This window comes from Stegodyphus dumicola, chromosome 9 (genome assembly GCF_044657685.1).
Source record: "Stegodyphus dumicola isolate Sdum_Otavi_A_Nest chromosome 9, ASM4465768v1".
Classification (NCBI taxonomy): domain Eukaryota; kingdom Metazoa; phylum Arthropoda; class Arachnida; order Araneae; family Eresidae; genus Stegodyphus; species Stegodyphus dumicola.
Genome location: NC_140776.1, coordinates 172671008 through 172684942, shown reverse-complemented (window position 1 = coordinate 172684942; position 13935 = coordinate 172671008). Strand labels below are relative to the sequence as shown.

The 13935-nt window shown below is 32.2% G+C and overlaps 1 protein-coding gene across 2 annotated transcripts in view; it reads right to left on the bottom strand.

The window, feature by feature from the left end:
• The window catches only part of LOC118181061 (4'-phosphopantetheine phosphatase), a 53565-nt gene that overhangs the window by 33185 nt on the left and 6445 nt on the right, over window positions 1-13935 (bottom strand). For both annotated transcript variants that reach the window (XM_085824353.1, XM_035350140.2), the window contains exons 5-7: window positions 12917-13009; window positions 12362-12533; window positions 7117-7301 (exon numbers count right to left, since the gene is read on the bottom strand). In XM_085824353.1, coding sequence (XP_085680479.1) covers window positions 7117-7301; window positions 12362-12533; window positions 12917-13009 — 450 coding nt within the window. The remainder of the gene's footprint in view (window positions 1-7116; window positions 7302-12361; window positions 12534-12916; window positions 13010-13935) is intronic.

Below are 13935 nucleotides of genomic sequence, written 5' to 3'. Positions count from 1 at the left end.
ATCAATCATAATTATTTATAATAAGAAAACTTTCCATATACCATATCCGAGCAACAGAAATTCAATTTAAAACCCTGAACGAAAAAAAATTTAATCAGAATTTAAATAGTGTAATTATTATTTTTTTGCAAATAAAATTTCTTAATTAAAATTTAATTTAATATTAGCTTTATGCGAACAGAGACATTATATTAATGCAAATATATAATATATAAAACAGTGAGTGATTACGTAGCTCAGTAACACAAATGAGCACGCTGATTTAAGCTATTAGACATATTAATTTGTATTACTCAAAGTTGCTTTTCTTATTCAGATCCAAAAATCACGAATTATTCGAAAAATGCACAAAAAAATACGTATCTCGGCAACCGACAGTCCGATCGGCTCGTACTTTACAATCTTATAATTGCCAAATTTTGAAAAGAGGTTTGGTCTTTGTTCCAGACAGATTGGCAAATTAGAAGATTAATTAGCCATAATGAATAAAAATCCTCCACTACTTTAATTTCATCCCTGGCGAATGGCCTTGCCGATTCCAAAAGTCGTGCGGAAACCATCTCCCCCTCTCCGACACCCGTCGCTAGGAAGGGGAGATAAGGTAGTAGCGCTTTTTTAATGAATCTTCTAATTAGGCTCCTAATTAGCAAAACAGTTTACAACGAACACTAACCTTTATTTGAGCATCCGGGAAGTGCAAAATTCAAAATTTAAACGAATTCGGTTAATTCTTTCAAGAGTTACATATTTTTGTGCATTTTTCCGGCTGAATTTCTCTAATTAAGAAAAATGCACAAAAAACACGTATCTCAGCAACCGGCAGTCCGATCGGCTCATAATTTACAATCTTATAATTGCCAAATTTTGAAAAGAGGTTTGGTCTTTATTCCAGAGAGATTGGCAAATTAGAAGATTAATTAGCATAATGAATAAAAATTCTCCATTACGTTAATTTCGTCCCCCGCTAATGGCCTTGACGATTCCAACTGGAAAACGGATACAGCTGCAACCCCTCAAAACCCGTCGCCTTCGAATCTCAGCCTGTCCACAAAGATATCGGAAGGAAAGAAAAAGGAGTATTAGGGCGTTTTTAATTACCCCGTTAATTAGGCTCCTAATTCGCAAATCAGTGCGGAATCAATTCCATCAGTCGTTTTATCCCCTGGCGGGTTTAAAATTCAAAATTTCAAAGAAATCGGCCGGTAAGTTCCAGATTTACCGATTTTTTGTGCATTTTTGGGCTCAATTTCTCTAATTAAGAAAAATTAATATCTTGGGAACAAATAATGCGATCGGCTCCAAATTTAGAAATTTACAACTCATAGATAGTCAAATGAAGGATGCTCTTTGTTCTAGAGAGATTGGCAAATTAGAATATTAATTAGCATAATGAATAAAAATTCTCCACTACGTTAATTTCGTCCCCCGCTAATGGCCTTGACGATTCCAGCTGGAAAACGGATACAGCTGCAACCCCTCAAAACCCGTCGCCTTCGAATCCCAGCCTGTCCACAAAGATATTGGAAGGAAAGAAAAAGGGGTATTAGGGCGTCTTTAATTACCCTGTTAATTAGGCTCCTAATTCGCAAATCAGTGCAGAATCAATTCCATCCGTCGTTTCATCATCTCGCGGGTTTAAAATTCAAAATTTCAAAGAAATCGGCCGGTAAGTTCCGGAGATACCGATTTTTTGTGCATTTTTCGCGCTAATTACCATCTTTGCTAATTAAAGTCGCACGAAGATGCGAATGGCCAAAATGGCGAGCTACGGACGTCCTGAATCCAACGGTATGCTCCGCTAAGCTCTACACCCAGCCGTTTCGGAGAAGATGAGGTTACAAACAAACAAACAGACGCGCACAGATTTTAATAGTATAGAGATATATATATATATTTTAGTCCTATGCCAAACCTAGGCATGACTGCCATTAGTCTGTTATGGGCAGTCCAATATAATTCAGAAACATTAAAAAAGTACAATAATTTTTGACAGCATTAATAGTGGACGACAGAAAATGCCAAGATGAAGATGAAAAATGCCCTTCTGGGCGAATTGTTCCTTTGGCCTTAAAAGAAGACAGTTCTTCAAGGAAAGGTGATTATTTATATGAATAAAAAAATTACCAAATTACTATTAAGGAAAAATAGATGATTTTTCACAATATATCAATATAAATACTTTGTTGAAATATGGTTCCTGAGCATTCACTTATACTAATTTAACCATTTTAATGAAACCTATACTTACGATTCTGAAACTTGGGACATTATTGAAAGTATAAGAAATTCCTCTAGCTATTTCTGAAAGTCCTAAGAAAAATCTTTTGAATTGTAAACACTGATGGCTTGTGAGACATACTATCTAATCAAGTTAAGTTGATCCATGGAATGCTTCAGTGCTTGGGTAGAAAAACTTTAATCTACTTGTAAAAAAGGTCAATTTTGACAACATGTATCGGTTTACTTTATGTTTTGTTAAGACATAGCTGTAGTCTTGTTTTTTTAATACTTCATGGCATGCAAGCAATCAAAAAGCACGAAAAACTGTCAAAATGTTTCCAGTAAATAATAAGGAAAGAATGTTATTCACATGGAAAGGAAATTTCAAAAACATTTTCTTCCCTAAAATGGAAATTAAACTTTCCTGGCATGCCTCCAACAAGAGTTTTACCGTTGAAGGATGAATGGATAATAGATATAACCACAAGTCAATACTGTCAAATGCTTAAAATTAACTACATAAAATCTACTGGTCACATTTTCCAACAGAATCCTTCCTTAATATTCACAATTTTTAAACTTTTTGGAAAATGAGTTGAAAGAAAGTCCAAATTTTTATTATTGGATTAAATTAATAGTGGCTTTAATATAATTAAAATTACACACAATAAATAGTTAAAATAAGAAATACTGTGGAAGATAGTTTCAAAGAAGGTCATAGCCCTTTCTAGGTTGTCGTGTCAAGAGAAGATTTGTATTGGTCTGGTTTATGTGATCATGACAAAGCCTCAAGGGCTATCTGCCTAAAGGAAGAGATGCCTTCATAGAGGACTTTCTAAGGGAAATTGGCACGTATACATGCTACACATAGGGAAAAACCACAAAAACAGACTTGCAGCCAGCCCATTAGTGGAATTCGAACCTTGGACCAAACTACCAGTATTCAGGGACTTTACTACTCAGCCACTGGTGGGCCAGCCATAAGAAGAAAAAGAATATATCTATTTATGTTATGCTTGCATACTGCATTATTCTACATTATAACTGAATATCTCTTGTTACAAATACTCAAGTATGTCCTTCTCTTATTCTCCCATTTATATAAGTAAAAAACAGTAGTATATGGATGCCTATATTATTGAGAATCCTCTGTACTTTAATAAAACAAAAACAAACAAAAAAAAAAAAAAAACCCAGTCACAGTAAATGGTGGCTCAGAGCTATTGGTACTTTTCCATTTCACCGGTGCAGGTGATAAAGTCGCCAAAAATGATCAACCGATGCCAAAACAAAATATCTCCGCTGGTAACCTTTTATGGCCACATTTTCAAAACAAGTTGCAACATGATATTAAAATGATTCAAAATATATTAAAATATTTATGCCTCCAAAGTAAAAAAAATTCTTAGAACCAACATTTGTTAACACTTATTTATGTGCATCCTGTGTGTTATCGCCAATAAAGTCTGCTTAGCGAAATTTGCAGCATTATTAAAATTTTTTTAAGTATATACCATGTGTTGTTACCAATAAAGTCTGCTTAGAGAGATCTGCGTCAGTTAAATGGAAAAGTAATTTGTATAATACCTATCCATCTCACTTCTGTCTGAAGCATGCTATAAACTAAGACATGAAACTTAATTTAATGATATTAAAGTTTCCTCAAACTTTACCAATATATTCTTTCATTTTAAAACATTTTAAGCTATAAAAAATTAAAAGGCAATTCATTTATTAAGAAAATTATATGAAAATATAATATAGAGAACAGTAACCCTCTGAGTGGTACAGGTGTTCGAATTTGGTCTTGAAAACTTGCATTTAAACAGCAATTATAAGCAAAATTTATACAACTGCCTATTTTAGTCTGTTTTATAAACTTCAATTCGTTAAGATGACATTTACATCATTAACTTGTGAGCACGCACATTGGATCCAAAGGACCCGCATGATTAAACAAACCTTTCTCAAAGCACGCCTATTTCATGCAAGTTGTTGAGGTCCAGTGTAATTGTGTATTAGGTCGACCTCTTTATGTTTCCGAAATTTTTTTGATAGGCTTTGATTTGGAGTCGATTTCGATCAGCGTGCCTGTCATGCTACTATTCCATAGTTGATTTGTGATAGTATGGAAAGTGGCAAACATATTTTGTAAATTTATCTTACAACAAAGAAATTTTGCAAAAGTTATCAGATGTATCAACTTGCAAAGAATGCCTTGAAGAAAATGAGGACGAAAGTGATCATGAAATTTTAGTTCACGTGATACTGATTCAGATAGTGATATAGATTCTGAAAATGAGAGTGAGAATGAGTGAGGAAAAAATTATTGTAAAAAAAACACCACAGTGTTTCCTCAGTGAAAAAGCACACAAAAATGAAAACACTTCCCCAAATGTGAAAAATATTTGTATTTGGAGCACAAGAAAACACTTTCTTCACTGTGCTGCTAATATTTGTTCTCTGCGCCCATAGAACTAATAAAGAAAATAAGAATCGAGAGAGAGTAAAGGTATACTATTTTTTTTTTCTATGCTAATGTATAATAGGATTTTCCATTCCTTTAAGGAATTTTATTTCATAAAAGCATTTAGAGAAATTATGAATTTTAATGTGCATATTTTTAAAATTTGATCATAAAATTTATTATTGGGATAGATGTAACACTTTTTCTGAAAATTTACAGTATTTTCTTCAAAAAACATGAATCGGGTCATTTGGACCCAGCATGCGTGCTCGTGTAAAGGCCCGTCCACACGAGTACGCTCGAAACGTAGCTGACGAACGCGCTTTTATGTTACCAGAGTAAAAGTATCCAAACGAGTACGCTTGCGAAGAGTGCATTTAACCAATAGAATTATTTTGCGCAATAAAATCACGTGATGCTGTAATATAGTGTCAGCAGAGCTGTATCTTATTACTTCTCTGTGCTTCTGTATGTTTGCGGCAAGTTGCCTAAATCAGATGTTTTTTTTATAGCTGAAACTTTATTATTAAGTGCAATTATTAAGCAGAGACAAAAATGGAAAAAAAGGCAAGAATAAGTCTGAAAGATTCATTTAGAGCGACCTGTTCAAAGAGATTTTTTTTCACTGCCTTGTTTGCAAAAGGAATATCCGAAATTATTAAATTCCTACTATTAGCTCACACTCTCCCTATATCTTGTTCAAATTTTCAGTACATAAAATACTTTTTATTCATCCACTCAAGTTCAAATACAATTTTTTAAACTTGTAGTAAATGACACTTGATGTTAATACAGCTTTTCACATATTAAAATTTTTAATTTAAAAAAATTCTGTTTGTATTTTTATTTATTTCTGCATTTTTTAAGTTCTTCTTTGTGGACCTAAGTAGGAATTGACTTAATTTTTTTGAGGGGTATATTACTTGTTTTTTAATTCCTTCAGGATGAGTATCGACCAGTTTGACAGACTTGCAGATTCTATATCATATGAAAATTAGGATTTATAAAATTGGTTTGGAATACAGTATATAAAGATAATTAAATTACTTAATTCTCTTTATATACACCATCCACCATATAATAAAACCAACTTCATATTTTTTTAACTCCCTCTCCCTTGGTCTTTTGTTTTTCTTTTTATTTATTTTTGAATTTAGGAATGAGGTTCAAACTTTGGACAGTTTATGAGAAATTATGTGCATGATAAAATATGCAATAAAGTAAAAATAAAGAGAATTTATAGATGATATATGATAAAGAGATGCAGATATATTATTACATAAGGATTTCTATTTGCACTGCACATTTTTAAACTAAATTAAAACAATAATAATGAATAAAATAAGAAATGAAAACAATAATAATAGGTAAAATAAGAATATAATGATTCATGATTAAATATAAGAAACACGTTTCAAAATGAGAAAAGCTAGCTGAATTATATATTGTCTACTGGAGAGGTTCGAACTCGCCACCTTTCCATTCCTTTGCCACCATAACAGCGCGCTTTCCACTCAGCTATCTGTGATAGCAGTGTTTGTGAAAAATAATGTAACAAGTAGAAGTCACTGCAAAGGTAATTTAATTAAACTTCAATAAATGATTGCTATATGACACAAGTTGTAACTTTGTTCCAAAATTTCATAATTGTATTTTATTGAAGTCAACTGCTTTATTTTAGAAGTTGTTATATTGCTGAAGTTAGTTTTTGGTGTATTAATATTGGGATATTTATAGAGCTTTTTATTACACATGATATAGCCAATATTTATAATAATTAAGGAGAATTTTGTAAGACAAACTTTGATTTCGTAGAAACTAATTTATTTAGGTTCCTATTACTTAAGGTGTTATAAATAGGTGAAGCATATGGATAACTGGTCGGATTATTGCTTTATAAATATACAGTTTTCCCCTTTAATGAGAATTTTAAATGTATACCAATATGTACGGTTTGAGAAATTTGAAGATGGCGTAAACAATGCTGATTATTGTATTGCTGTATACAGTTATATTTCTAAGCAAAAACTCATCTCTGTGTGGTTCTGATGCCATATTGAAACGGGTAAGCAAGAAGGTTTTTCTGATTATGACACGTGATAAGAACTCTGTTGGCTATTGGCTATACGCGAGCAAAAAGCTGAACAGGAGTGTACTCAGTTTTACGTCTTCTGCGTCACGCGAATTTACGCCGGCGTCAAAAAAGTTACGTCAACTACGTCGGGAGCGTCCTCGTGTGGACGGGCCTTAACTCATATGTACGTGTGTGCTCCCGGATTAAAGAAAGTAAAAAGTAAAATATTTTAAATTATAAGCTAATATATATATATATATATAAAGTGACAAAAAAATCTCATGATTGGATAAAGGCAGTCATGCCACTCGAAGGCATTAATTAAGCATTAAATTAATAAATGTTTTATAATTACCTTGCTCCAGTAATTGATTGCGTATGAAATAGTGTGCATGCTTAGATAATGAGCCCTTAAAAAGTAGCCTCCGAAATACACTTTCTGCAGGTTATGCATCATGGCATAGAGACAAGCCAACTGTCCAATGTCATTGCTGATCATGAAAAGAAGACTACGAGCTATGTCTTCCCCTGCAAATTGTCCTGAATAAAAACCCGATGCTGATTACTCAAGCTACACTGAAATGCACAAGTTAAAATATAAATCTGAAATAATCAACAATCTCTCAACCATTAAACATACATAAAATAACAGCATAAGTTAATATCATAAAAGACTAAAAAAATGGAATAAATTATTTTCTGAACTCTGATTGACAGCCTCTTACAAGTTTGGATTAGTGGATTATATGGCACACAACTTTGAAAAGTTATTGTGCCAGACATATGTTCAGAATACAGAATTAAATACACGAAACAATTAAGCACGATCACAAATTTAACACAACAACATATAAAATGAAATGAAGTAATAAAATGATGAATACTGAAATGTTACTCATGATACAAGAATATGAAATGTGAAGCAGGTATAAAATCTTAAAACATGAAACATTAAAATATGTAGCAGATATTATCAAATTTATTGATAAAAGGCAGTTTCTCTCGAGTACTGAAATAAATATGTATTGACATCTTTCTGCCAGATGGTATAGTGGTTGGAGAGCCCGACTGCGATACAAAGGGTCTGGGTTCAAATCCTGGAGAAGACATGGATGTAAAATTATTTGTCCCTTCATAGGAGGTAACGGTGGCCACCTATTAGGTGTCTCCACAATAAAATAGCCACCATTTCTGGCCTTAGGAGAGGTCAATGCTGTTATAGACAAGTGCCCGCAATTGGAAAATTTCCTGATTATTCGATCAACAGGGAAGTCATTAAAAAATTTTAAATGAAGTATGTTAAAATACAAGCAGTCAATTAAAAAGTGACACGTTATCAAGAACAAACGATGTCCGCTGAAAATTTCGCAGCAAAAACATCACGGAGGAAACAATGAGAAAACGTCATGGGAGAAAACATTGCAGTTCTTAAACACTGTGGTACAAAATATCGTGGTCGAAAATAAAGCGGTTAAAAAACTTAGCAGTTTAAAAACATCGTCAAATATATCGTAGTAAAAAACAAAGGACCTACAAATCCTCTCATGATGATAACATTGCACACATGTGTTTTCAGGTTTTGAAAGTTGTAAATGCATGTGCATATAAAGACCATAAAGCGCAAGAAGAAAGAGGGATTCTTACTTCTATATTTCATATATTTGAACTAATCAATTTCTGCTGAATAAATCAGAAGGAAACTTATGCATTTAAAAATTGAAAATGATTAGAAAATTAATGGACTTGAAAATCTTAATAGAATTTTAAATTTATATAGTTAATTAACAAAGATCATTAACAAATTAAGCTTTTTTTAAAATTTTTTTTTATAAAGTTTAACAGATAATTTTTCATGAAAAATACAGTCTAAAAATGCTTAGAAAAAAAAGATAACTAACTACATGAGGTTATCAATATAAAAATTGCTTAGTTAATGATCAAATTATTTTCTTTCACATTTGTTAATCTTTTATCATTTTAATGAAAAATATATATTGTTTTGTTTACGTTTATTTTTAAAGTATCATTAACATTTTCATGTATAGCGTGTAATAATTTCTTTGGATGTGGATTTGCTAATTATGACGAAAGTCAGTTACATAATATGTCCCTATGCGTTTTTTGTTGGTTTGGATATTTTTTTCAATAAGACTATTATCAAAAACCGAACCATATAAAATCCAGAGGTATAAATAACAAATAACCCAAAAGCACATTAATTAATTTTTGAAATTGAAAGACATTTTGTATCAACTTGCTAATTACACTTCTAAGAACTATCCTCTTATGAACACTAAAGAATTACATGCAACATCTTGCAGGGATGAAAACTTTCATTTGCCAAATATTGATAACAATAAAGAAACAAAGATACAAAAGTCACAAAGTCACCTACAAAGATAAATGGTACAAACTATGGAAATACAGTTTAAATTACACCTGTAAAAGGAAATTTCCTAATTTTATGCAGAGTATTGCTAAAGAGAGACTGCAAATTATAAATCTTGAAAGTTGCTTGAATTTAAAAATACTAACTTTGATTAAAACATTTAAAAAATCATACTTCACTACCAGGTAAGAAAACACAACAAGGAAAGAAGAACTTAATACCTGTTTATATATAAATGCATAAACTATCGTCAAAACAGTTTCAGATCACCTAAACAAACAGAACTCGTAAACCTTTGTTTTAAAACAAGATATGCGACTTTATAATACACTAATAATCTGTTAAAATGCTATAGAAGAATACATCCAAGATAATTAGCAATCCATTTATGCTGACTGGTTACAAGACCAATTAATCAACATATATAAGTCAGCTGGAAAGTTTCAACCTGACACGGAAGGTTATGTGGTAGTAAGCTGATATATATAATCTTAAATTCATTATGTGCGAAATTAAGTTCTACTACTTGCGCAATTGCTGCAAAGTAAGTTAATAATAATTTATTTACTAAATAAGATTGATTATTTTATCTCCTAAGATTAATTATAGTAGAATGATCTGAAAAGAGTGAATCCACACTTAGTAAGTTTTATTTCGAAAGATGTTTTTAAGTAACTTGAATGTAAATTGTTAAAAATGTTTAACGGGGACTGGAATTAAATCATGAATAACAATGGTAAAAGGTTAGGTTAGGTTACTTAATTACAGCAAAGCCTCAAAGGCTATCTGCCTGAAGGGAGGAATGCCTTCGTGAAGGACTTTTTAAGGGAAACTGGCTCGTATACACGTTACACATGGGGAAAACCACGGAAACGCCCATGCAGCCAGCCCGTTCGCGGGATTCAAACCTCGGACCGAACTACCAGTGTTCAGCGTCTTTAACGCTCAGCCGCTGGTGGGCCCAATGGTAAAAGGAATAAATTAAAAGCAAGAATTAAATTAAATGCAACTAATCATTGCCATTGATTGGAAATTAGTTGACTTTTCAAGGGAAACAAACGAACTCCCGTTCAATGAACAATAATTAAAAAATAAATACGAAGGTTTTTCATCCTTTACTCGAGCAATAAGGCAATGCCAAATCAGCAATTCAAGTCAGGCTAAACTTTTCGGGGAATAGAAGGGATTAAGAAACAACGCAGAGATCCAAAGAACTCATTCCAATTAAGTATTTTAACTAATTCAATTTTGAGTGAAAAGCAATTTCAGCAGTAAATGTGATATCACTCGAGTAAGCATTCCCCGACACCCTCGTGTTTATGCATTTGAGCTCAGTATTATTTGCAAAAATTAAACATTAGAAATTGTCATTATGAAATATAATTCAAAGTAGTTGAAATAAACATTAGAAAATTACAAAATATAAGAAAATAATGCAATCTTTGTAAAAACAAATAAAAAATAAAAATATATATAATAAGAAAAGTAAATGCACATGAAGATATAAAGGCCAGAAAAAGCATTAATTAACTTACGGTCTTTGTAGTTGGGAGTGGGCAAAAACGCGAAGAGTCTGACCCTGACTCAGAAGGGTCGTTTTCAGAAAATTCTTTAGCGGCAACGGGGCTTTGAATTATATCATTCGGTAAGACTTGTGTGAAGTAATTTATGGTGTGGGAGGGACTAGGAATTCTTGAGGGACGTATGCTGTGCAGCTCTTATTTGAGCGAAACCGTCTGTTAACATTTTTTGAAAATACTAGTGAATGGAAATTAATTTCTGGCTAATTGTCGTGTCATAACGAAGAATTTAAGAAAGGGAAAAAGGAATTTTCACTGTCAACATTAGATTTGACAGCTATTTGACAGACTAAAGATTATAATTAATCTTAGCAGATAATATAATCAATCTTATTTAATAAATAAATTATTCTCTCTATATATTTTTTACAGTTACCTAGTAGCTGATTGCATTGTTCCTGACAGTTCTCCAGTTTTTCTAATCCACTGTAAAAAAGATATTTTTCTGGGTGTGTAACTAGTCATTTACAGCATTCAAAACAGCTTCGTCCATTTAATGAAATGATAAACTTTCAGGTATGTCTTTATAGGAATGTACAGATGATAATCTGAAGGTGTGAAGTCTCGTGAATAGGAAGATATTGAAAAATTTAAAATCGCAGGCATACGTATAGTTGCTAGAGTGTCTGGTGAGCAGTGCAGCATAGTATATTTTCATGAAAGAATACTGCATTACAGTTTGACATGGTATTTCAATTGAATTTGTTGTTGCAGTTGTTGTAACAGTCGTACTCTGCATTAACGAACTGTTTTTTTAGCAGGAAGGCAGCATCCTGTACATCCCCAAAACTGATACCATCACTTTTTCTATGAAAGGCCGCCAATGAAGCTTCTTTGGAAGAACAGATGAGAAATTTTTCCACTGTTAACACTGCAATTTTGTCTTTGGATTGAAATGAAACTGTGTTTTCATTCTTAATAACAGATCTGTTCAGGAAGTTTTCCTGGTTAGCATGAATGCATTACAAATTTGAATCAAGGAGAACACTAACTTGTGCTTTTTGGCTAACTGTGAAGTTTTGGGGACTTCAATGTGCAGCAGCTATGTACATGTCCAAATGCTCACAAAAAATTATATACATGCACTCCTTAGAAATGCCTGGATATGATGCAACAGTTTACTCAGTTAATCACCAATCTGATGTGATCATGTTACATATTTTCATGATCTTATCAGGGAAAGACTCTGAAGGCACCTGTTTTATTTCATTCCCCCACTATTTCACACTTGAATGGGATGCAGTACTGTCCTGCTGTAAGGCATTTTGGATGCCACAGTGAATCCGTGGCTGTCCATTTCTTCAGAGATATCAAGTCATTACATATTTGACAATGCACCACTCATTTCAGACAGCTGTATCTTACCTCGTAATTCCACTTGCAAAGAAGAAAAGGTTTAACAGTAGAACATGTAACGTAGGGAATACACATAAAACACTCTCTAACATAGAAATATTTTATGAATCTGAAAAGTTTCCTTCTTGGTCAAACCAGAAACTCTGAAGCCATTATTAGCAGTTTTGAATAAATTATAACTTACAGTGCTGACAATCCTACAAATAAAAATTGTTAAAATACAAAAATAGTTTAGATCATTATTATGCATTATATTTAAAATGTGCCAGTCTTACCAGGATTAAAATTTTTGTCCCTTGATGAATGTATAGCTTTGCCAAAGCTGCAAGCAATTAGATCTCCTGGCAATCCCATGCCTGAATAATCCCCTCCATAAATGTCTTTAACGAGCATATCAACATTCCTGTGGTCTCCCTTTTCTGCTAGTTGAAGCAGTTCGTCAAAACCCTGTAACATTCAAACTTATAACTAGTAAATCTACGTAATAATAATAAAAATACCAAATGCATGCATCATTTTTCACATTGTGTCCATGTAACAGAAACACAAAAGCTATGGATCTTCATGAAAGCATCTAAAGTCAGTTCCATTAACATAGCTGACAAGATTAAAATATAAAAAATCAGGAGGCTACGATATTTACCAGAAGGATTAGTAGCTCTGTAATTAGCTATTAAAATTAAAAAAAAAAAGCAAGGCTTAACTAGATATATGATCCTAGGTATAATGATATGATTATACAACTGAAATAATTTTGATTACACTTGATTTTGATGACAGTACTGATATGATATTAAAAAAAAGAAAAAGCATTTTATAAAAACATGTACCTTTGCTTTAGTGAGTAGCGATCCAAGACCCCAAAAAGTACCACCTCCCATTGCAGATCCTCCTATTCTTTCATAAGATGATTCTGATTCAACCTTAAAAAAGTTTGTTTTTTAAATTTTTATCTTCAAGTACAACAATGCATCATTTTAATATTTGTTGCACCTTAACATAAATAATGATACTTTCTGATTACTCTTCCCCCCTTCTAAAAAGTCATGAAAAGTACTCAAAAGGCAAAGCAGTATGTCATTAATATATGTAATGTGCAAAAATATATGGGAAAAAGTGTTTAATGTAGCAACTCATGTATGAAGAACATGTTTGTTTGGCCTGTACATTGTGCTGACGGTTAATCACTTTTTAAATTGTTGCCACCAAATATTAGAGCCCTGTAATATATTTAAAGAAATTTAATAATGAAGAATCTGCATAAATGTATGCATGTTTCTCACATTGTGAAAAAACAACAGTGCCTAGAGCCATAAAATTTTGAATAACTTACGTCTCCATCCAAATATGAGCATTTGGAAACCCGAATTTGTTTTATTATGTATTTCATATTTTGAAAAGCATTTATGATTTTTTTGATTAGGAAGCTCAACAATTTCAAAACGAGCAATGCCAATACTATCCGGGGGGGGGACCACTTATCTCCAGCGAGCGAGCCTGTGTATTGAAAATTCTTTTTTGTAAATTCTAAAGATATGCTCTTTTAAATATTTTGCGATATTACTGTTGAATTGAATTTTATGGTTTAAGTGCAAAGAACATGATATTTAATAAATAAAGGCAACACACAAGATGTTAAAAAAATGCCTCCTTTGTCGCAATTATAAAATCCAAAAGATTTCAGTTTTTTTTTTGTAATTTTTTTTTTTTTTAAAGAAAGGTAAGAGTTTTATTATTGATGTTTCAGGCTTCAGTTTTATTGACTGATTAATTATGTATGGGATTCTTAGTGAGCCACCATTTTGTAAATGGCTATTGTGTTCTTGAGAAAAAAATTAATCATCAATGT